General features: G+C 40.8%; 2 protein-coding genes across 2 annotated transcripts; one reads left to right on the top strand and one right to left on the bottom strand.

Moving 5' to 3' along the window:
• Nucleotides 1–1,006: 1,006 nt before the first annotated feature.
• LOC310936539 (C-type lectin domain family 18 member A-like) lies at nt 1,007–13,948 on the bottom strand (the record flags this gene model as incomplete). Its single annotated transcript, XM_083900612.1, has 12 exons — nt 1,007–1,044; nt 2,510–2,601; nt 5,153–5,249; nt 5,350–5,479; nt 5,615–5,721; nt 6,845–6,937; nt 7,171–7,278; nt 8,938–9,059; nt 10,308–10,405; nt 10,506–10,742; nt 12,687–12,778; nt 13,819–13,948. The coding sequence occupies 12 exons, from the start codon at nt 13,946–13,948 to the stop codon at nt 1,007–1,009; spliced, it is 1,344 nt and encodes a 447-aa protein (XP_083756738.1).
• A 3,306-nt stretch (nt 13,949–17,254) lies between these two features.
• Nucleotides 17,255–24,786, top strand: LOC310936946 (fibulin-7-like; the record flags this gene model as incomplete). Its single annotated transcript, XM_083901113.1, has 8 exons — nt 17,255–17,323; nt 20,404–20,563; nt 20,643–20,813; nt 21,176–21,301; nt 23,024–23,200; nt 23,293–23,430; nt 24,173–24,308; nt 24,423–24,786. The coding sequence occupies 8 exons, from the start codon at nt 17,255–17,257 to the stop codon at nt 24,784–24,786; spliced, it is 1,341 nt and encodes a 446-aa protein (XP_083757239.1).
• Nucleotides 24,787–25,347: the final 561 nt, after the last annotated feature.

Here is a 25,347-nt window from a genome sequence, read left to right as displayed (position 1 = left end):
GCGCGCACACACACACACACACACACACACACACACACACACACACACACACACACACACTCACAGCCACACAAACACATTCAGGGCTCATGCTCAGTGAGTAAGGCATGAACCAGCACATCAGCAAAAAAAAAAGTTTATAAGACAGCACATATCGTGTGAATCCAAGCAGATTTTTTAGAAAACAATCTTACCTCTTATAAGTTGTCACTCAAAGATCAAACATATTTCTCATATGATGACAAGCTCTTGTAAAGTAATTTGTAGGTAACAATATGATAAAATGTGACCAGATATATGCAGTGAAATTAAAATGAAAGGTCAAGTGTGCAGCATTTAGGAAAGTTTGTTGGTATAAATTGACTTATGTGTATCTATGTATGTGTTTAATCATTTTTAAAATAAAAAACAATTGCATTTTTTTTGTTGCCTTAGGCTGTTCTATGCACTGTGGACAGGGGCCTTTATTTACAGAGGCGGCCATTTTGTGCCTCCATGTTTCTACAGCAGCCCAAATGGACAAACAACCCACAGCACGTGACTCATATTTTGAAGGGGGAGTTTACCGCTGCAGGATGCAGACAACATTCTTTATGGTGCACGAAGGCCACCGTAGTTTCCTAATGGGTAACGAAGTGTTGAGTGGAGATACCACTACACTAAACTTGCAGAGGAGACAATAGACGGCGTTCATGTCTGCAGTTGTTCTGTGTGGCCTTAATATTTTATTGACTGACTAAAGCCGGCTGCCAAAGCCAATCCCATTATACTTTCCAACATCTTGGCACAACATCGATCTTAACGTCATCAGTCAATCAACAGATCAATTTCCATGTATGAAGACTCGAGAGAAAAGAGTATTGATGGCAGCATTTTCATTTGACCTGATGCTTGTTACTTAGCGTGTACAGAATAATTAACAGTACACATGGATATATGAATGTACAGTTTATACAGTAAAGTACACAGTGATCCATTTACACAGACAACAGGTGTACAGTTACCATCAGGTGCCATTACGCCATCGGGCGATGTGCTCTGCGGCTGTAAAAGACACACACACACATTAAAATAAATGCATACATTTCAAGCACAAAAAAACACAAACAAATGACAGTTTGGTTTTACACACACACACACACACGCACGCACACCTTAAAATTTGGTTCCTCAGAGATGAGGTTCTGCCTCATTGGGACCAGGTTTTGGTCTAAACCGTTAGGGTTTGCAATTACTACTGGCCTAATCCTAACACTGACCTTAACCTAAACCTAAACTCAGTCTAACTTTAAAACTGCAGTCTTCACCTTAAATTGTAGAAATGTACACGATGGCGACTTGATTTCTGTCCCCATAAGGAAGACAAGTCCCCATAATGTGACTGTGTAAACAGATTGAAGTCCCCACAACATAAGGAATGACACTCCGGAAAGGAAAGAAGTGCCTTTGGTAGAAGATGAAGAGATGGACGTTCATGTCCCTGCTCATCTAGAGGCAGCGAGTGTTTAGCAACCTGCAGATGAGACTCACTAGTCAGCAACTTTAAAGAGATCCTGCCAACTGCAGCTTTAAACTGTCTTAAAAACCTTGTTGTAAAAATGTCACATCACCTACGTTTGGAGCCGATCAGTCAAACAGCTAGTGATCAATACCAGAGTGGGCAAAACTAAATATGTGCTGCCATCTCATTCCTCCGCGATCAATGTAAGTGGTGTGTATGTGTTTGTCTAAACACTGTGAGCCTTTGTGGGGCCGATGTATATTGATCATTCACAGGCCCTTGATGACTCTGAGTGCCATTGATTTAGACTGAGTGCATGTTTAAGTGTGTGGGCAGGATCACGCAGGGATTTCAGTGTTGCATTCACATCATTATTAAACACACTGGATTAACGGCTTTCACTTGATAATGCAGTGACCGTCAGTGGCCGAGGCTGTGAAATATTCATGAACAGACACAATCGATCACAGGTGTAAGACGATAAGAATCTTAAAGAAAGGCCAGCTTTGTATTTAAATACAATGAAAAACAGCTATTCTAAACTGTTGTTGAGTACAACTGTAATTTCAACTGAATATTGTGAGTCAAATGGCAAGTCAATGAATGAATGAGTTGTTTTTTATATAACTGACACCTGGTGGACTGGACTGGGACAGCTTGTTGCGGTGGTTATGGCTTATTTGCACGTCACAACAAGTTCCACTATAGTGGAAACACGAGCAAAAACAAGGTCTTCTGGAACCTTGAGTTCCTTGAAAGATGTTTTTGCAGTTCCAAAGTGGCCCCTGATAAGAGTCCAAGAGTCCCACACAGGTTTCAGACACCAGTTTTACCAGTGAAAGTCTCCGTCTTCTTGTTTTTGCTTATACATTAGAAATTGAAATACAAGTGCAGAAACATTTGTTGGTCAACAAGATGACTGAGCAGCATTACGACCTCTCAGCAGACCGACTGGATGACACTGGGTGCTCAGTTACAGTATATGTAAGAAAACCTGAGAAGTCTCACCGTGTTGGCAGATGTATCTGTTCTTGGTCTTACAGCGCTGGTCATTCCAGTTGAAGGCACTTGACGCCTGTAGCTCCACACAGTTTCCAAATCTGGACAAAGGAAGAGATGTTTACGTTTTTCTATGGTTCTCAAACTGTGGTACGTGTACCACTACTGGTACGCAAGCTTCCTCTAGTGCAGAGGTCACTGACAGGCGGACCACGGTCCGAGTCCGGACTCAGACGCCGTCCTGTACGGACCTGGACCTACAGTGAATAAATTATTTAAGTATTTGAAATGTTGACGAGGTGCTTCTATTTTGACCGGCGCAGCTTCTCTAGACTTTACGGTAGTGGTTGAGCAAATCTGGAAATCCACTGACCAATTGCATTCGACTCGAGCCATCCCACGTGACGCCACTAAAAGCCAATCAAATCTGTGCATCCCGCTAAATAGCGAGTGACAGACGGGGAGACTGGTGAGCGATACAGCGAGAGAAGACGGAGAGAAAAGAGAGTTTACAGCGAGAGAAGACGGAGGAAAAAGAGAGTTTACAGCGAGAGAAAACAGAGAGAAAAGAGAGTTTACAGCGAGAGAAGACGGAGGAAAAAGAGAGTTTACAGCGAGAGAAGATGGAGGAAGAAGAGAGTTTACAGCGAGAGAAGACGGAGCAAAAAGAGAGTTTACAGCGAGAGAAGACGAAGGAAAAAGAGAGTTTACAGCGAGAGAAGACAGAGGAAAAAGAGAGTTTACAGCGAGAGAGGACGGAGGAAAAAAAGAGAGTTTACAGCGAGAGAAGACGGAGGAAAAAAAGAGAGTTTACAGCGAGAGAAGACGGAGGAAAAAGAGAGTTTACAGCGAGAGAAGACGGAGGAAAAAGAGAGTTTACAGCGAGAGAAGACGGAGGAAAAAGAGAGTTTACAGCGAGAGAAGACAGAGGAAAAAGAGAGTTTACAGCGAGAGAAGACGGAGAGAAAAGAGAGTTTACAGCGAGAGAAGACGGAGGAAAAAGAGAGTTTACAGCGAGAGAAGACGGAGGAAAAAGAGAGTTTACAGCGAGAGAAGACGGAGGAAAAAGAGAGTTTACAGCGAGAGAAGACGGAGGAAAAAGAGAGTTTACAGCGAGAGAAGACGGAGGAAAAAGAGAGTTTACAGCGAGAGAAGACGGAGGAACAAGAGAGTTTACAGCGAGAGAAGACGGAGAGAAAAGAGAGTTTACAGCGAGAGAAGACGGAGGAAAAAGAGAGTTTACAGCGAGAGAAGACGGAGGAAAAAGAGAGTTTACAGCCAGAGAAGACGGAGGAACAAGAGAGTTTACAGCGAGAGAAGACGGAGGAAAAAGAGAGTTTACAGCGAGAGAAGACTGAGGGAAAAGAGAGTTTACAGCGAGAGAAGAAGGAGGAAAAAGAGAGTTTACAGTGAGAGAAGATGGAGGAAAAAGAGAGTTTACAGCGAGAGAAGACGTAGAACGATACAGGTAGAGAAGAGTGTGCCAGAGAAAAATAATTAACATGGCGCTCTCTAAGAAGAGAAAAGTGGACAGCGAAAATAGAGCTTTCAACCCAGAATGGACAGACTCATTCATGTTCAATCTTCCCCCTGGAAGCACAAAACCAGTCTGTCTCGTATGTTCAGAGACAGTGGCACTTGTAAAAAGTGGCAACGTGAAACACCACTATGAGACCAAACACATCATTTTTGACCTTAGGTCACAGAAAATAAGCACTCTCAGAGCTTCTTTTCCTTTAAGAGAGAAGAAAATAATACATATGTTCAGTGTTACATCTGTATAATTGTATAAAAGTGAATAAAATATTGTCGAAATGTTTTTGAATTGTTCTTTCTGTATTTGATCTGACAGTCAGTTGTTGATTACATGCAGACTACTAGGCTACTTCAGTATATATCCCACTACTAAATAATAACGCAAGTTAGACATTATGATGTTCCGGACCATTTGCTTGAGGAAATTTTCTCAAAGTGGACCTATCAGAATTTTAGTTGATTATCTCTGCTCTAGTGGTACTTAGAGGAAAAATCAGAAATACAGTTTTAGTGTATATACCAGGGTCTGTGATCAGATTGCAGCTGAGGAATTTTGACCAGAGTGTGGAAAATGCAACAAAAAATATATTATAAATTAAATAATAATAAGTAGAGTCACTTTATCTCTCTCTTCATCTTAATATAATTTCACCATACCAGTGTGTGAAGTATATGTGAGGAAGAGGAGGATCATGAGAGAGCAAATTATTGTTTTGGGAAGAAATCTGCCTCCTGTGAAAAGTGTAGCTGACTTTGCTCGGCCTATTTACACCACTGTTATTTTAACGTTGGCGATAATGGTGTTACTTCAAGAGATCAATATCTTCTCAGGTGGTATAAAAAGGTTGAGAATCACTGTACTAGAGGATGATGTCATTGTAAATGTTTTTTTTTAATGGATTTAATTATCCAGAGACAAGAGACAAAACTTTCTTTCTATATTTCTTGCAGTATTTTCTAACAACAACAACAACAACCTTGAGGTTCCCTTGGAGAAATAAATGTTCTTAATTTCAGGTGATTTGTGTTTTGTTTGTTTGGCTCCACTGGATTCAGTCGTCTCTGTTGCTTGTGTACACTGCAGTAGCGGTGTGTTTTGGTAAATGTGTCTCTTACCCTTGGTTGTCAGGTTGCCCAAAGGCAAAACTGCTGAATCTAGGGATTCCTCCTGTGTCCCAGCGAAATGAGTCTTTCAGCGGCTTATATGACAGACCTGCAGAGCAAACACATTGCCGTTGTATCACTGCAGAATCTCCGCAGCACTGATCTGGTAGAGAATACTGTATTTGGACGGCTAAGATGAAAGATTGTACCAATCCAGTAATTCTGTGTCTCAAAGTCAGTGTTGGAGACCTCGTTTTTTGTCTCCAGACGACTGAGATAAAATGCCAGGATGTCCTGTACCTTCTGATTGTGGATTTGAGCGAGAATACCCCCTTGCTCCTGGTGGTTTAAAAAAAAACAACAACAAAAAAAACCAGTTACAGTAACAGCACAGTGAAAGGTTTTGATATGATTATTTACACGATGCACAGATTGTCTCAATGTCTTGGTAGGAAACAAACACCCATTTCTCACCTGACAGTGAATTTTAGCTCCATAGAAAGTGTCCGCCTCTGAAGACACGGTGAAACATTCTCCATCTATCATCGCATCACAGCTGTGGAGGGGAAACTGCACTTTTGCTATTGGGAAACAAGGAGACAAAGAGTCCACATCTTGCAGGCCCAGCTCTGTGAACACTCTCAAAGCGAAAGTTCGGGTTTCTTTGAAGTGTGGTTGTATTGGGGTACTCACACAGTCAGTGCTGCCCGGGCTGCACCTAGAACCAGCACCAGACAGGCACGCTAACTCTCATTAAAAACATTTAAAATAGTTTTAAGTTAATTTACAAAAAGGCTCAGCTAATAAAACAGCATAAACAGCCACTTTCCTCAAAACAACTGGCAAATTTAGTTGAAATTACATCTAAAAAAAAGCTCAAACCTGGAGATGAACAGCTACCAGATCCTTATACTGTGCACACAAAAAGCTGGGATACAAGGTTAGCCAATGGCCGAGCATAAGTTCATCCGATATTTACAGCTACTTGACTGACTCCTCAGGATTCTACACACAGGACAGTCTGAAAGATTACAAGTCCTTGGATGGGTACAATTACTTTTGTTCAGGACATGAACATAAAGTGCTAATTTAAAAGAAAGAAAAAAAAGAATTTGTCATCAGTACTCACTGTACCTGCAAGGCAAATGGACAAATATGTTGATAAATGATTATGTTCAACCAGTATGGCTTGTATCATTTTGTCATTTCAGACTGGGGGAAGCTTTAAAGCTGGAAGTTCTCAAAGAAAATCTGACATTTTACACCACATGAACTTTTGATCCACTGCTGCCTCCATCAGTAAGATTAAATGTGTTATTTTGTCACTTCTCAGACTTTAAGCGACACAATTTTGCCCAACAAGGCAGCAGTAAGCCAACAACTCCAGTCAGTCTTTCCTCTATGGAATTAGATGCAAGATAGTAAGTGGTTCTAAACAATCCAGTGAGAAAAAGGCTAAATTCTAAGAGTAAGATATAGGTAGCATACATGTTCTTAAGATATCAAGGCTGGCAGTCATGTTTTCAATCAGAGCAAACATGCTTGTGCCATAATAGCTCTCGGTGTGGGAGACCAGTAGAGAGCCAGCAGGGGTCATGCATTGCCCAGGCAGCACCAGCCAAAGTCTCTGTGTGCTTCTCAGTTTTCACAAGCGAGTGCAAATAGCTGACATAATACATATGAAACCACAAGCACTGCACTAACCTGTGCACTCAGCACCACCATAGCCCACATCACACAAACAGGAGCATTCTTCTTCTTTAAAGCGTCCGTGTACACAGCGCACACTGCACTGCACTGAAAAACAGACACATGGATTGTGTTGTACACTCTAGATATATCTCAATCCACTGAGCAAAATGTATGTGAAATTATTTTCATTTGGCAGAAAATCACCTGATTGTATGTGTGGAGCTGGGCCACATTTCACCAAATTTCACACACTGTACCGTTAATAAAGCTTGATTACAATGTGGTTATTCTCATGATGCTGCTACTGTACGACTGATATTGATAAGTGTCTGTCATACCCTGGCAGAAGCGTCCGGTGAAGCCTGCGTCACACTTGCATTTGCAGGACGAGACGTTAAGATGACCATGCTGACCGCAGCTCATACGGCATGGATTCCTGGGAATTTCTGATGCAAACATGTGCAAGCAGACACACAGCGAGACATATGAGCACACACACAGTGGCCCAAATCACTTTCACTGTCACTGCAGCAGAACTGAATGATACAAACAAGGAGCAGCAGTAGGTAAGATCACTAGAAAAACTGTTGATTTTTGAGTCTCATCCACAGGTTGTTAAAATACATCACATCACTGTTCTGCACTCCTCTCATCAGACATTATTCATTTCATATGCGACACATGACAATGATTTATTGCATTTTGCATTGCAATGCAATGTTTTTCAGTGTTTTTTTTTCCTCCCTTTTTTAGGTTTCTTTGTAATTGGTGTTGCAATCATTCCACCGAAAAAGGCATGTCGTTTTTAGTGGAGCACCTGCTCTCTGAACTGCCCTGTGATTGGCTTTAACCTCCCATGATGCTACAGAATTGGCAACAATAATAGAGCCTGTAGAGGCGCAGAAGTGTCACTATCACTCTCGCAGATCATTTGACTAAATTAGGCTAAAAGGTTATTATGGAAATACTGATCAATAGTGCCAAAAAAATCGGTACCCTTTAATGGCCTATTTCAAAATCAAAAATATTCCATGTGGGCATCCGCAGTCTTTGTGTAATAGGATTTAATGTAATATGCAAACGCTAAAGCTGATAAAATTGCACAAGACATTGAGGTTATATGCATAAAAATGACAGGGAGGGTCATCGCTACAGCAGCTGTCACAGAAAAATCTGGAACCTCAGATTTTGTCCTTCCAAAACAATATGGCTTGGAATTAATTATGTACGAAAAATATCCTTTAAGTGCTATAAAATCTGTAAAATCAGTTGAATCAGTCCATCCATCCATTTTCTCTCAAATAATTACATTTGGAAACAAAGTTCTCCCAAATGATTAAATTCTTACATCAGGGACTAATTTCATCAACTGAGGGAAGAAAGACGTAACCAATTTAGGAAACAGCCATAATAATGTCCTCTAATGGAGAATGTGTAATTTTTGCCACTTCGGCACAACTGATGAAGATAATCTATCCATCCATCCATGGAAAGCAAAAAAACTACACAAACACTGAGGGAAAAATCCATGCATCCATCCATTATCTACCGCTACATCCTCCACCAGAGGGTCACGGGGGGTGCTGTGCCTATCTCAGCAGACATTGGGAGATAGGTGGGGTACACCCTGGACAGTTCGCCAGTCCATCACAGGGACACATATAGACACAAACAACCATTCATTCACACACTCACACCTACGGTCAATTTAGAGTGACCAATTCACCTAATCCCCACATCGCATGTTTTTGGACTGTGGGAGGAAGCCGGAGAACCCAGAGAAAACCCACGCACACACAGGGAGAACATGCAAACTCCTTGCAGAAAGGCCCTTGTTCCGAAGTTGTTCCAAACGGGGCTCGAACCCAGGAACCCGGGTCTACTTGCTGCAAAGGCAAGAGTGCTAACCACTACACCAACCGTGGGCCCCTGAGGGAAAATGCAAAACAATAAAGAAATGTGGAACCAGGTTTTCAACCGAGCACCTTCTTCCTGCGAGGCACCAATGGTAACCCCTGTCACCACTGTAGCACCCTTATGAATGAGTTACTTCTGCCTACTTCTACAGTATATAAGTGTGAACACATATTTACATGTTTTCTTACCACACAATCCACCAACATGATCCCACAGTCTATAACAGCCAGACATGGAAGAGGTGCAGAGAGAGCAGTACAGACCCTGCTTGTACGGCGTCACCAGTCGACCGCTCACCTCCCAGTTACCACTGCATCAAGACAAATATACAGTTATACAGGACGGTACAAAAACCTCCATGGCCTCATTCAGACCAGGTAATAACATCCATTCTGAGAGATGCAATTACAAGAGGACAACATTAAGTCATACCTGACTTTATAATGTACCCTGTATGTGTCTCCTGTGACTACTAATATAGTAATATTCAATCAGATTTGACCATTACCAGAACTATCATGTGGCGATCAATCTTAACACTGTAGTGGCTGAAAATAAGTGTAAAAATACTGTGAAACTGCAGCGTGTCAGAGGACATCAGCTAAGGAGGTGGACTCTAAAGATTATGACTGGAACAGAATACATATTCAAGACTATTCTGTCCAGTTGTAATCAGATCACTCAAGACATCTGAATGAGGTCTCAGAGAGACGCACCTGATCTGTTGCAGTGGTAGACAGGCATTAAAGATAATATGGTCAAAATACATTAGGAATTCTCCAAACAGAACAATGTGCAACGATAATGACATTTGATATGTTTATGCAGATCATCTTTCTCAGCACAGAGACCTCCTGCAAAGCAGTGTCAGTACTGAGCGGATGATTGTGGTGTAATTATGTAAACACAGATTATAATTCAGTGAATATTAACCCTTAGAACACAGAGCATTTCAGCTGCTTTTTTTCGTGTTTAAATGTACAGTTTATACAGAGACTATAAAAGAATGTGCAATATAGTGTCTTGTATCCTTTTTTTTTTAGTGTCTTGTATCCAAAATGCTATAATCTGATGAAACTTTCATTTTCACCAACTACATAAACACACCTGAGTACTCAATTTTTTATTTTTTTTGTGGATTGTGGACTATATTGTTTCATATCAAATCCAAGACTTGTACTTTGAAATACTGTGAAAAATAAGATAAGAAAAATTGACAACTTTGTGACAATTATTGGTACTTTATATCACTACTAAAATCAATCATTATTTTGCCTGAATAATAATAATATGTGACTTATAATCACACCCCCCCAGGATGTCCATATAAGGAGTTGTGTATTATTCCCACTGCAATTTACCATGGGTGCTGCTGCAGCAGCATGTATCCGTGCCACGTGAGCACTAAAGGTTAATAGTTTTATGCAAGTATTGTTTCCACTGCGTAATTATTTTGCGGTTATGACGGCAGGTTAAACAGTCTGTAAAACTGTAATCTATGTATTTCTGAAAAGGATTTAATGTTGTTTTTTGAGGTAAAAGTGTGTGTAAGTGTTACCCAGGGTAATATGCACAGACATGCATCTCCCAGAGGTTTCCTTCTTTCAGACACAGCTGGTTGGCACAGCCTATGTGACTTGAAGTGGCCCACACCAGCTAAAATAACAATAACAACACAGGGGATTATATCATACATATACGTTGATATATAGTAGTTTGTGAATATGAGATATTTTAAATCCGTATTTGTGAATACCTGAGTATAATGTTGACAGGTGGCGTTCTGTATGCACTGCCCACTCGAGTAGAGGAAATCCATTCCCTCCTCAAACCAAGAGTCGATGACATCAGAAAAGGAGGCGACGCCATGAAGACTGAGTCGACTGTTCCAGCCGACGTGAGTGAAGGTGGACGAGTGCAGCTGATGAGAGCGGTCGGTGTGACAGGACGCTGCCCTCTCCTTTGCAAGTGAGGCCAACTGCTCGTCCCACTCCTTAAGATATAGATACAATAGACATACACAGTCAATTTTCCAATGTTAACGTAACAGATTAGGACCAAATCCACTCATGTAATCATGTTAAATTGAACTCTTTTGTAACACTAAAATAGTCAATTTTGAAATGATTTCACAGTCTATGTAACTCTTTGAAAATTACCCTAAAACTAACTAAGAGTTAAATCTAACACTTTACATTTTACAGTGTGCCCCGTTACATACATGTAGAAGCTGGTAGGTTCTAAAATAATAAAGGCTTTAAATATATTTTTCTTTTATAACAGAGAAAGGAAACAAAAAGGTGGAAGTCCTTCATTGACCCCACGCAGATGGGAACTGGGCTTAGACAAAGACAAAAAGAAAGAAAAAAACTTGGAAAATTTGCTTGAGATTATGTGACAACAAGGATATAAGGCAGGGTTTTCAAACTCAAATGACATGGGGGCCATGTGGTCTGGTCAGGAGGGGGTCAGTGAAAAATAGCCAAACTTTTTTTTCCTCTTCCGTAGGGGCGGACGACGTGATCTTAAAATTATATCACAATATTCCATCATGGTATTGCAAAGACAACATTTGTGACGTTGTGATTCACAGATTTTCAAAAATAAAAGTGTTCGTTTTGACATGGAACAATTTATAGTTCACAAAAAGAAAAACACATTTCGACACAAAATTAATCTATAAATTAAAAAAAACATACAGAAATAACTCTTGATAACTGGATTTCAATTGGAAGGCCATGTCCTTTTGAAATTGATTGGAGGGCCACAAGTTTGAGACCTCTGATATAAGGACATATAAAAGAGTGCAAACTCCTGGAGAAATAATTACACACACACACACACACACACACACACACACACACACAAACACACACACACACACACACACACAATTATGAGTCTGATAGAGTGGTATAGCAAGTCAAAGGGTCACAGCACAGTTGCTGAATGGGCTGGAAATCTCAATATTCATGTTTGGTTGGGGTTAATCTGATCCCACTCTGCTCTAAATAGTCCACTTAAATCCTCTTCTTATCTTCCATCTATTGCTCTTCCGTCCAGATACAGTACGTACTGTATCTGCAAAGCCGTCGTGCCGGCACGAGATTAGGATCAGGAGGTAATGATTGATTTTATGAAATTCACAATACATAAGATATGCATTTTTTTATGAGTAGAAACTGTCACTTTGTCACAGATTACATCCTCAAAGCCACCTACACAGAATCCCGCCGCTTTCTTCCACTGCTCCTCAGCCTCAGAGAACTGCTCTCCACTGATAAGGCAGTAATGAGAAAAAGAGGATGTGGATAATCATTCTGCATTCACAGCTGTGGTATTACAGGTAATTTCCCTGTGAAAACCCTCAGAGGAAGCTTTGTCGAGCTGAAGGGCCATATTAAAGAGCTTAACTGATAAATATATATATATATATATATACAAAAAAAGGGCTCAAGGCTTCGGCTGTGCTTGTGAATACGCACCCCCCTCCACCCCCACACAGAAACGAACCACTAAGCATTATGATGTGATTGTGTTTAAATGATTACAATATAGTCCTTTGGGCTTTGCTTGGACAAAATTGCAATATATTTTAGGGAGAAATGATTGTCGTCCGTTTCTCGCCCACTGCCTTGTCTGCGGGTTTTCTTTGAACATTACCGAGTCACAGTCGCTCACAGGCAGACATTAAAGTGCAGTACGTGAAAATCACAATCCCTTCAGAGATTCATCATTATTAATCATCATTAAATGTAAGCTGAGTGAGGGGGTAAATAAGCCTCCTGAGTCATACCTTTAAAGGGATAGCTGTGGTGTAAAAGTCAGTCTGCACAGTCACTGTCAGATTCAGTTTCTTGCGGCCCATCACGACAGCATTCACGCCAGTCAAACACGTGCACAAAAGAAAGAGACGAAAAAGGTAGGAAAAACAAACCATTTTTCTCATGTTGGCTGCCGTGGGTTTGACTCGGCTGCGCAGTCTGTTGTGCTGAGCGACGATCTGCAAAAACTCCTTCTCCCCGAGCCCTGGAAGAAAACATTCAATTTACTATTTCACGTTTAACACAAGGGTCACTTCTGTTCCACACAACACTTAAAGGTGCCATATGTAAGAATGAGGCCATAAACGGTTACTACATTCAAATTCAAAACACCGAGGTCTTTTAGGTTTCGTTTTCTGACGTAACTAGCAACCCATGGTTGCTCGGCAGCTGAGACTCTACTGACTGCAGTGATTGGTAGACGGCGGTGGGTGGCGTCACATGCCAAAACATGATTTCAAAACATAAACATCATTTGCAGTCTGCAAAATATATTTTTTAATGCAAATATTTTGTCTGTACTGTTGTTGTTGGTGAGTTCAGTTTGTTATATGAACATTATTCCTGAGTCTCTGTGACATATTAGGAGGATTTTATGGCCAGTTGGTTTAAATTTATTACATAATGCACCTTTAAAAAATAGTGACCTAAAGGCCCTCACATCTTTTTATGTAGAAACACATAAAACACATGATTTCTTTCTTCTAAATGAACCCAATGTGATTAGCAGTTGTCACAAAGTGCTGGTGACATTATTTCATCCATTCTGTGAATTGGTCTGTGGTCTGGCCCATCATCAAAAGTCGTTGTTGTGTGGCCAAGCTTATTTTGCCAACTCCTGTTATGGAATTATTGAGCAATCAGTGACAAACATACTGCATGTTGCCTACCCCAGCTTTAATAAATCTGAGCACATGTCAAGATTCAGCTCTTGCGTGAATGCTCATATAATTCCACCATGTGTTTCTCAAAATACCATCACGAAGGTAATTTGTTTAGCTGATGCCACACTTGTGCAGCACAGCAGATGCTGGTGCTTTGCCAGATGAAAACGGCAGCTCAGAAAACCCACTTGGAGTTTTCAGCATTAAAAAGGACCGACAGCATAAAAAGAAAGAAACATGATTTTTTTTTTAAAACTATTAAAATGTTGTTCCACAGAGAAGCATTCCCTCAAGTTTCCCAGTCACATTGTACTCTAGTCTAAAAGGACATAGAAATGAAGTTCATCCTGACACTGTTTACCGGAGGTGGAGGCCTTCTTCTGAAGGTCTGCAGGTGCGTCCCTGATCATCCGGTTCGCAAGGATAAATGGGTCCAATAGCAACAAAACCACAAACGCGTCCCAAAACTGGAAAGCTGTGACAGAGCCCATGGTGAACCCCTGCAGTTTCTCCTCAACAATGACCAGCTCTCACTCTCAGTTATCCCTCCCATGTGCTCTTCTCCCCCTCCTCCTCCTCCTCCTCCACCCTCTTTTTCTTCTGTCAGCAGCTCAAACCACATCACATCTCTCCACCTGTAGATTCAACATCTTTGTCTTTTGTTTAACTTTTTTTAAACTGGATACTGTACTATACTATACTACTATATCCGCACACAAGTAAAAACATGGGAAGTGCAAAATGTTTATAAAAATCCTGCACTGTAAGAACAAATATATGATGTAAATGGTTTAAAAATGGATTTTTAAAAAAATACATAAATACTTTTAAAAACTTAAAAATCTGACATAAGAGATTAATTGACATATACACAGTAGAGTGTGGCAACCAAACCTGTGTCAATTTATTTTACTTCTTAAAGTTCCTAAAGTTATTTTAGTGAAACATAGAATAAATGAGAATTCAAACAGCATTTTTATTGCTCTATTGAAAATACAGCATAAACAATTAAAGGTGCCATATGTAAGAATGTGGCCAAAGACGGTTACTACACTCAAATTCAAAACACAGAGGTCTTTTTAGGTTTCGTTTTCTGACGTAACTGGCAACCCGTGGTTGCTCGGCAGCAGAGACTCTACTGACTGCAATGATTGGTAGACGGCGGTAGGTGGCGCCACATGCCAAAACATGATCAAAACATAAACATGATTTGCAGTCCGCAAAATATTTTTTTTAATGCAAATATTTTGCCTGTGCTGTTGTTGTTGGTTTATAATTAGTTAACTAACTATAAAAAGTTATAATTTTTTCATGTTGGACTAGTTGTATTTTATCAGCAATTATCTATTTTTTAAATGCGGAATTTAAAATCAGCAAAGCCTCTGTAATCCGTCTCCGACAGCAGATGTTAGTCAGACACTGAGGACAAAAAAACGTCCATATTAGTCATCTCTTTACTCGTTCCCTGATCCGAGAAGCAAAAAGAGAGGTGCACTCAACAATAGGTTGAGGATGAGTGTTCCTCACTGTTAAATGAGGGCCGGGCAAAGTTTGTTTTTAGAATTCTGGGAGGTGACTCACTCGAGATGAAGCTGTACTGCTGATGAGACCACGTGCAGGCCATTTTCATGCCAAATGTGAATGTGATTCTTTGGTTCGGCACAACATGAGGTAGCAGAGCATGAAATGGTACAAAATGACCTGACAGGTTTGAATGTTCAGAGATAAGACATGGGGCAGTGTTATGTGTCATGTCACTGTGTAAAGACACAGCGAGCGCTGTGTCAGAAACATTAATCACGCTCCACACACTATGGGGTGATTCAGTGTCTGGACATGACTGCTGTGCACTCGTTTCTGCTTCCTGTGGGTTTTGTGTGACTGAGTGTTTTTTTTTTGCACAGAGGGCTCCAGTCCCCAGGCTGCCCAGTTATCTCTTATCTCTTTGGTTCTGCAGCATATACTACTGAGCTAATGACAGCTGCGAGCGCGGTCTGCTCTCAGCTCCCAGTCTCACAAAGCAACCCACGGAGATGATTCTTCGCGTAAATCCAACAACCGCTGTGAGCTCCGTCCTGTTTGGGTCTGGACTACTTTAATTCCAACAGCAGTGGTGTAAACAGCATTCATCGAGGACAAAAGTCCATCTACCTGTCAACATTTTCCATAAAGACAGGATAAATCTATAGCACTTCACTCACAATGACTCAGAAGTGAAGTGCATGAGGGCTTTCATCGGCTTAGGCTCCAATTGGCATCAGTGGGATTGAAAACCCCGTTGTACACGCTGGTTCTGTCTTTGTCTTTCTTGTATTTGGCAGAGATGCACCATTTCTGGTGCAACGCTACAAAACATGTTCGTTTTAGCATAGCCACTAGCATTAATGTTTGCAAAGATCTTTCTGCAGCATGAATCAGCTGGACGCAAATCTACTTGTTTGTTTTTCTTTCTGCATTAGCGTGAGTACTTGGTACCTGCTCTGTTGAGGCTCCAAGCGAGCTGAGTCGAAACTAAAATGTTGACAGACTGCCGACCACTGATTGGCCAGAGAGTGTTGTCACTGGAAGAGTCGTGAGCACGACAAGAATCAAACCGTTCAATGCAGAACTGTAGATCAATTAAAAAGTCTTAAAAGCCCTGAAAACATGCGTTGATCTTCAACATTTAGCAAGGACATTTTTCAAATATTCAATATTTAACGGAGGATTCTGGTGTATTTAGTGACAGCACTGCTGAAAGCAGGCGATCGTGAGCCGCATCACAACCCGTTCAGCCGTTCAGTGACTGTGTCAGATCCAGTCTGTGCTCCGATCATGCAGTAAGCACTGAACTAATCTTTTTAAATAACTGATACACAGAGAACAACTGCTCTGCTCCCCATTAGACAGCACTTAATATCATATATTTCGTCACTCAGATCATAAACTATGGTACCAAGTTACCACCAGAGGAAGCCTTGGTGGTACGTGTACCACAGTTTGAGAACCATGACTCTAAACGATTTATTTGTTGGACTAAAGTATAATATGCAAAATAGCAACCACTGTAACATTATCACTGTGTTGTTGTCATTCAATGTTTTGCTTATTTGACTCATTTCAGCTCTGGAACAGCAACAGCTATCTAAGCTGAACCACAAATGGAAAATTCGTCTAAAGAAAGAATCAGACAATAAATGCAGAGCAGTATCTGCTGCATGTGGAAGCACCTGCATCTGTTCATGCTTATTTGCTGCATCTGGTCTCAGAGCAGACATCCCAAAACATGTCCCGGAACAACACAAGCATTCAAGTACCTGTTTTATAGCTATTGCTGCTTTAAAATAAACAGGATCTGACAATAATGCCAGGGAGACAGCTGTCAAACAATAACAGCAGGTATTAACACAGTGCTTTGAATGTTAATGCTTTTTTTATACATCTGTATAACTCACAAAGTGGTTACGTTCCCTTCAGACTGATTCTGTGTGTTGTTTTTACATTCTAGAGAAATACTGTTTCCTTCAATGGCCTTCTCTGTGCATAATCAAAAAGCTGCTTTTACCTGGAGAGAAATGCAGTCTACGTGAAGTAAAGGCTTTATAATGTGGTCACATTTTTCTTAAGGTCTCCTTCCCTGATTGGCTCCTCAAAGGTAAACCCAGCATTTTCTCCACAGTTTCCTTCTCCAGCTCGTCCACTGCCAGCTGTGTGTTTTTCCTCTCACCTGGAGTCTGTGCTCACACCGAGGGCTGCACCGTCTACACTTGAGGACCGGTGGTCACAGACAGAACATCAGATTGGTTTTTAGAGGAAACATGTTTGTTCCGGCTGCAGTCGTCATCACCTTTGTGTGTTTCTGCTCCTTCCAGCCTACATTTGGACAGGTAGGTGCAAAAGACACAGCAATATGCTTTGAATTATCGTTAAATAACAGTCTTTATTGTGTTATATGTTTCTCCAGTAACAAAAGTTTACTTTCGTACTGATGTGTGAAATGTTTCTTTGTTTAACAAATGTTTTTCATTATTATTACTATTCTACTGATAAAGATGTCACAAACTACAATTAACTGGTTTCTCCTACTTTTACTCAAAAGGCAATAATGATAATAATAGTAATGACAAAGACTGTTTTTTATCATGATAACCTTGGCCCTACTTTGGCTTCTATTTGAGGTTAAAAAAAGGAAATTAAACACAGTCAAAGACAGCTCTCTTTAGTTGAATTGTTGCATCAATGAGTTCCATTAGTTGCATTAGGCAGAGTACAAACACAAAACCACCGTGAATACCCTCTTCACGACAGGCCTCACTTTACTTGCAAACTGATTTTCTTTATGAATACCCTCAATGTGCCTGTGTTGTGTTTTTACTCCACAAAGTTGCACCTCTGTGTGAATGACTGTCTTTTAGTGACGGCGAGTGTGGTATGTGTGCACACATATCAGCATTTGTGTACATATGTACAAATACGCAGTTAATATAGTTTGTCATTGTTTGGGCTGAACGTGTCCGTTTATTCATTTGTAAATTGAGAGTCGATTTTAATCGTTTTGAACATGAAGGACCTTGGAGGTGTGGACACACTATTCTTCAATCAGGCAAGTGGAGGAAAGAAAATCTGTTTTTTGACCTTGATATTTCAACAAATCTGGCAAATTGACAACAAACTGTGTTGGTTAGTGACAGCACATCGCCACAGTCCAGAGTAACTGTTCAGTAATCACTGTAAGGCTTGTATATGTGTCTGCACTTTAGATTCAATAGAACTGTGCTGTAATCCTGAGCTCCATGTGCTGCCCACCACCTATGCTTACATCACCCTGTTACCACTGTGCCAATGTGAAATATCACCTAGCACAGGCAAAAAGACTCCTTTGATTATTTCACTGTAAACACCATCCACGCCCCTGACTGACTGAAGTCTCTCCAAACCCCATGTTTGGTCCAAATATTGACTCTTCTTACATAACTCCTACTGGTACAAAACAGGAATTGGTGGTCTGAAAACACGCTTGAGGGGACGGAACGGAGTGACTCTGTCGAATTGAAGAGACTCATTTCGGGGTGGACTTGGATAGAGAACAAGTCACCGACAGCCCGTCCCACCTCTGCACCTTTAGGTTCACAGAGAGGCAGGTTGTTACACAGGTGATGTTTATCATGAGCGTGTTTTTACTTCAATGTCAGACCCCAAAAACCCAAACTGGACCACATCATAAAGAGTACATGTAATGCAACCAACGTAACACATCCACTCCTTTTTCTACATTCACAGCGTCGCACAACCTAAAACTGTCCATGCCTTAGTTACAGAGTCAGTTTTGAATACTGAAATACTTTGCATGCATTTATTCTCTCATGTAACAGCCCAGCCTCTGTACTGTGCATGATAAGTGAATTTCTCTAGCAATATTTATTCATAACGGTGATTTTATTGAAGCGGAAAGTCTCATTTTTTAAGAAAGATCTGATTCAAGTTCCAGTTAAATAAGACACTCGGTTCACAGGATTAAATAAATCATGGAGTGACAAGAGCAAAATAGGTTTTTATGTACATAAACAAATACCCATTTTGCAAAAACCTAATGTTTCTTCAGCTCTGCTGCTGTGCTGGTGTACTCCAGGTTGATGGGGCAGAGTATGAAAAGGCCTTTTTACCAAATTCTGTGCAGACTGAGGGGATGTAGAGTGTGATAGAGCTTTGGCTGGAAGTGCAGGTTGTGCCTGTGCTGCCTCTGTGACATGTAAATGGATAGATGGAGGCAACAGGCCAAGAATGGATTTTTAAATAAAGATGTACCAGTGCAAAGTAGTACATGGCTACGGATGACCAACTGCCGAAGAAATACAGAGTACAGTGATGTGTGAAAGGTTTACAATCAGCTGCAAATCTCACTCATTCATTCATTCTGTTATGTGCAGTGGTGCTGATTTCTGAATCAACTAAGATTTCATTCTGTAATGGACTTATAATGAGCATATAATTGAGGATTGATGTAGATAAAATCTAATGTGTATGTTTGGCAACCATGATCAGATTTTTGGGTTTTTTGATGAGTATGGACCAAGAAAGTGTAAATCTTGTGAATGCACATACTGTATGTCTTTCCCAAAAAGCTAAAACGAGAGAGTGCTCCCTGATCAATAAAGTATTTCTCATTCTGATTACCACAGAGGACGTCTGTGAAGTTCATTTTCAGATAATGACTGTAAAGATCGCATGAATCTTGTAAAGGTTCCCTATTTATAGAGCTTATCTCTTCACTCAGTTTTGACATTCACCCAATATGAAGTGATTTTTCTACATCACACCTATCACACACCCAGCTGCCTGGAGCAATTTGGGGTTAATTTACACATCATGATATAATCTAGAAAGGCCAGACCTGAACTGATGACCCACTCTAACACTGAGCACAACCACGGCTCAATATACATCAATATTATCAAGAACTTGTAGCCCTGAGGTATATTTTCATGTCACCAAATATGTATTTTTATCTTGATTGAGCCAGAGACAAGTTTTCAAGTGATAAAACTGTGCAGATTTCAGTATCTATATATAAACACTATGTACGAGTGCAAAAAACTCTTGCTGAGCTCTCTCCACTAAATGAACGCCATGCAGTCTGCAATTTACCCTACTTCTATCTCTTTTTCCATCTCTCTTTGTCTTCACCTTCTGTGTTCCTCCATCAACAGAATTCTTTTCTTCTTATGAGGTTGAGTTTTTTTTTTGCTGTTCCACCATCTGTCATTTCTATCTCTGGGGATACATAAATACATAGCTACCAGGAGAATGCTGTTCTTCTGTTGTGACTCCAACATGACTGACACTTTTGTCACACGTTACACAACATGCGTTCAGTTTTAACATCATAATAATGTGTCATCATAATGACATGTTAAAAAAAACAATGTCTCTTTCAGGCCCAAATAAATCCTGTCACCCTCTGTTTCAGGACTGCCGCAGCAGGCAGGAAATACAAGGCTCTCTGAAGCAGGTCCAGAAGCTCCTCTCTGCCCATGAAGCCTCCTATTTACAGAGTCTACGCAACCTGAAGAAGAAAATAAACTTACTGCAGAGCAACGCGGGGAAGCCGACAACAAAAGCCGCCAACAGTGAGAAAACACCTTGAGCCCGATGGACACTGAGATATCCTTTTGCGTTCTTTTGTCAAATTCAACTTTCCCAACATAGGTACCTGCACAAAACTGGACGCACCCATCAATGGAAGGAAACTTGGCAAGTCCCACAGCGTGAGCCACGAGGTTCACTTTCTGTGTGACCCTGGCTATGAACTGATGGGGACAGAGAGCAGGGTTTGTCAGGAAAGCCTGACATGGAGTGGCCAGCAGCCTACCTGCCGAGGTGAGAAAATCTCATTATTTTTTCTCCCTGATCGTCTTTTATCTTCTTTTCTTTCCCACTGATCATTTTACCAACTTTACCAGTGTTTTTATGTTGCGATATAGTTCATATATGACCCATGATCACATTTCCTCTCCATGTACTTCGCTTATTGCCTGGATAGCTTATTGAATCCTGGGACATGAGATATTCCAACCTCAATATCCACTAACAGCTTGCTACCTTTGAAATAATTTCTCGTCCTCTCGCTATGATATCATTACATACTTGAAACAAATATTTGGTAGCATGTACAGGGTTCAAATAACAGCATCACAGCTTCCTATTATAACCCTTCTGTCCTGTCTGTCTTCCCTTCTCAGACATCAATGAGTGTGTGTCCTCTCCATGCCTGAACGGTGGGACATGTGTGGATGAGGTGAACCAGTTCTCTTGTGTCTGTGCCAAAGGCTGGACTGGAGCGACATGTCAGAGCACTGTACCAACATGTAGGGATTACATACCCAGACCACACACACACACCTGACACAGTTTCTTACTAAATCCAAAGGGTGCATTTCACACATCATAGTCCACTGTGTTGAAAACATTGTAAACAAACATCATGTGGGTGGGAGAACCAGGAGGACAGCTGTTGATACTGTAGATGGAACTGAGGACTTACATAGTGAATGGTCTCCATCCGCCAGGTCTGGGAGTCCCATCACTTCCTTCTCGGCAAGTAAGGCAGCACATTTAGCCCAGCGAGCATCTTTCACCCCAGATGCTCGTATGAGGCATCAGAGAAATTGGATCTGCAGGACACAAAAGATGGATGCACCGTTCTCAGTTCTGTCTCAGAAAACGGAGGCTGTACAAAGCTCAGTTGTAGCAGACCAAAGTCTGTTTCTTTGGTTCACATCAGAGGTCTTGGACTGTATTCACACCAACCCAAAAGAACTGCACCAAGGGTACAGACGATCCAATGTTCAAGTTAACCGGACTTAACTAGTGTGTGAATCATGTGACTGCAGACACAATTTCTAGAAAGAGACACACATAATAAATAGTTATTTCACACACAACACCCTCAGAGCAGTATAATAGTACTCGGACGTCAGTAATAGGCCATAATACATATGGATATGATATAGTATGGCTATATGCTGTAACATATGATAAACAAATGATAAAGTAATCCATTATGATAAAGTAATCCATTATTATTAAAGAATTGAAGCACAGTCTTTCTATTATCCTCCTAATAGTGCTATTAAGACCAAGTCAAATACATTGTGATTTGCAATTTTACCAATGTTGCCTTGCTCAGCTGAAAAGTTCTACAACGGAGAGTTATGTATTAGTGGTTGTTTTAAATATAGTTGAAGGTCACAGTCACAAGGCTCTCGTGTGCCCACAGAGACTCAGACTTCAGCAATAAGGCTCAACTTGGACACGAGGTTTAATGACTCAACTTAAACATTTCTTCAATCTAGTATCTAAATTACCTTCTAACGGAGATTAGTTTGGCACACAAGCTTGTGTCACATACCACAGAGTGGGTTTTATTGAATTCCAGCCACAATTTGAGGACAGTGCCAGCAGAGAGGCTGTGGTCCACTCCCATAAGTGGCTGGTGAAGCTGATGTACAACCGGTGACTGTGAATATCTGCATTTTAGTTGGATTTCCTCTGATTATTTCACATTTCTATTCAAACAAAGAAATATTTTTTTATGAGACAGGATTCATTTACAGTTTTTAAGCAACCACGACTGACTGGAGACTTACTAAGTCTAATAATTCATATTGAATGCGAGTTTAAAGAGTTTCAAAGCTTTGCGGATAAGGAAAGGATAAAGTGTCAGAGGCCCCGGCTAAAGAGAGCTCGAGGCCCTACATTACACTGAACAGAAGCAGGCAAGTGGCGTAGTTAAGTGGTTTGAAAACACAATGCATTGTGGTCTCCTTCACATAACTGGTCATACAATTTAAGGAGCTTCTCACAAAATTATGGACCACTGCTTTTGGCCCAAATCAGTTGCTTATTTTTCCTATAGTTGCTATTAGTGCCTGAAAGGTATTATACTTAAAAGTAATGACAATATGTAGAGTTGAAAAATGCGTTCTCACATTTTCCATTTAATGACTGTGTTATGTCACTAAATATATTACAGAAGCGAACAAAAACATCATCTCCTATTTCTTCTTTTCACCTTCTTCCTTCCTCAGTCTTTGTTACCATGACCAACACTTCTGCAGCCACCTCTGTTGCTGCTGCTACTTTGCCAACTGCCACCACTGGGCCCTTTGTCCGTCCATCACGTTGCAGTATAGTGCAGGGGACGACCCACTGCACCTGTGAGGCAGGATACACCATCTCTGGAAGGGACAGCAACACCTGCACTGGCACGACTAATACCTGCCCTGCACCTAAAACACGTTCGCGCATTTATGTTCCCGCATTGGACGCTTACTATGTGTTGTGTTGCTCATTTTAGATATAGATGAATGTGAGCTGTTCCATAATGGGCAGGCTGGGAGACTGTGTTTACATGCTTGTATTAACACTCCCGGAGGCTACCGCTGCTCCTGCCCTGCTGGATATAATGTGACCCGTGATGGACGCAGCTGTAAAGGTTCGCTCACATTTTTTTGTTCTCTATTTTACATTTAATGTCAATATTCCATATAAAGTCCCGACAATAGTTCTAGGAAAGTAAATAAAAATATAAATGCTTAAAAGGATTAGATTTTTAGATAGTATGGTTGTATGGGGCACTTAGTCAGTGTATGACTTACAGGTGACTGCACTCTGTGTACTACCTGTGCTAAAAATGTGGATTCAGAAAGATTTTATGAAAGACTCAAAAATCTATGTACGCTACCTGAAGAATGTGCTTACCAGATAACAGGCTCTCTCCATTCATTTTGTAAGTGCTTGAATGCTTTCAATTGGATTTAACTACTTAATTGTATAAACTGGAGATACTTGGATAGTGTATTATTATCATCATTATTGTGTATAATATTATTGGACTTGTCACACTATGTATGTTTACTATATTAGTATTGGTATGTATATATTTTCAGTATTGTTGTAAACATTTATTTAGCAATTTTTATTGTGTTCAAGGCTGTAACTGGATTTCCCCAATGTGGATCTTTTAGTGTGCTTTGTTATCGCAGACATGTTTCACTGGGGCCACTGCCTCTACAGAGAGTAATCACCTGTTTGTAAGACTGTGACTTTATAAGTCCCTCATACAACCTCACTTCAAAAATTCTGAAATATCTTCCCAGTGTCAAAGACATCCCATCCTACATTAGTGTTGAAATGAACCTCTAACACTAACCTCTTACTGTGTTGTGTCATCACAGACATCGATGAGTGTGCCACCAGACAAAACAACTGCACCAAGGACCAGATGTGCATTAATACATATGGCAGTTTCCAGTGTGTCAGTGTGGACTGCCCCAAAATCCCTAATGCTACATATGTCAAGACATCACCTATGTGAGTCTTTTACTTTTTCTTCTACTTCACTTTCCAAAAATCAGGGTGATTTCTTAATACTACCATTTTGACACTTTACCTCGTCAACTAGTTGTTTTCCCTTGTTTTGTCCAGGCGCTGTGAACGTAACCCCTGTCCTTTGGACAACAAGGCATGTACTCAGACACCAACTTCCTTCTCCTACCATTACATGGCTCTTGTGTCCAACCTGTCAGCTCCTCGCGTCATGTTCAGGGTCTCGGCGCTGCGTCCAATTGGTGAAACGCTCCGCTTCTCCCTGCTTGGGGGAAGGTTAGCCAGGCGCCACTTCACAGTCCAGCGTTCAGACCGTCTGACAGGTCAGCTAATGCTGGTGAGCCCCATGCAAGGCCCGGCAACTGTGGAGGCAGAGGTGGAGATGAGCGAGGTGGAGAAACGTGTCCAGCTGGGGAGGTACATCACCAAAATCACAATGTTTGTTTCCCAGTATGAGTTCTAGAAAGACCATGGAAACATGAAGGAAGTCAGGCAGAATATTTAGCAATGGACATTTGGTCATGGATGTCTGATGGATTATGGTGACCATATTTAAACTCACCTGTACATCTACTGAAGGAAATGCTGCAGCTCAGAATATGATTTCTACTGATGTGTTGATATTAAAACTGGGGGTAGTTGATTAGTGAGTCTGAACAAACAAATGCACCTTATATGCAACAGATGACCTGAGAAAATCTTAAAATAATCTTCTTATACCGAAATGTGTTTTATTTTATTTATTATCAGAATATATCTTTTTAAGTAACTTGTCAGGATAATTCACAAGTGAGTGGGCAAGTGTGGTGACCCCCTGCATGGTGCTGTTGTGGCGATTGTGTTGACACATGATGATTTTTCTTGATTATAATTATTCTGAAAGGTTGAGGGAATTATTGATCAATAGTGCCAATATAAGATTACTTACCCTAGCTCAGGGTTTCTCACTCCTGGTCCTAGGGAGTTGGAGTAGGCGTTTCCCTGTTCCAACAAATTTGAAAGGGAGATGACATGAGGTCAAGAA

The sequence above is a fragment of the Microchirus variegatus genome, assembly GCF_963457635.1.
Source record: "Microchirus variegatus genome assembly, chromosome: 14".
Lineage (NCBI taxonomy): Eukaryota > Metazoa > Chordata > Actinopteri > Pleuronectiformes > Soleidae > Microchirus > Microchirus variegatus.
Note: the sequence above shows the minus strand (reverse complement) of the source record. Positions and strands in the feature narration are given on the sequence as shown.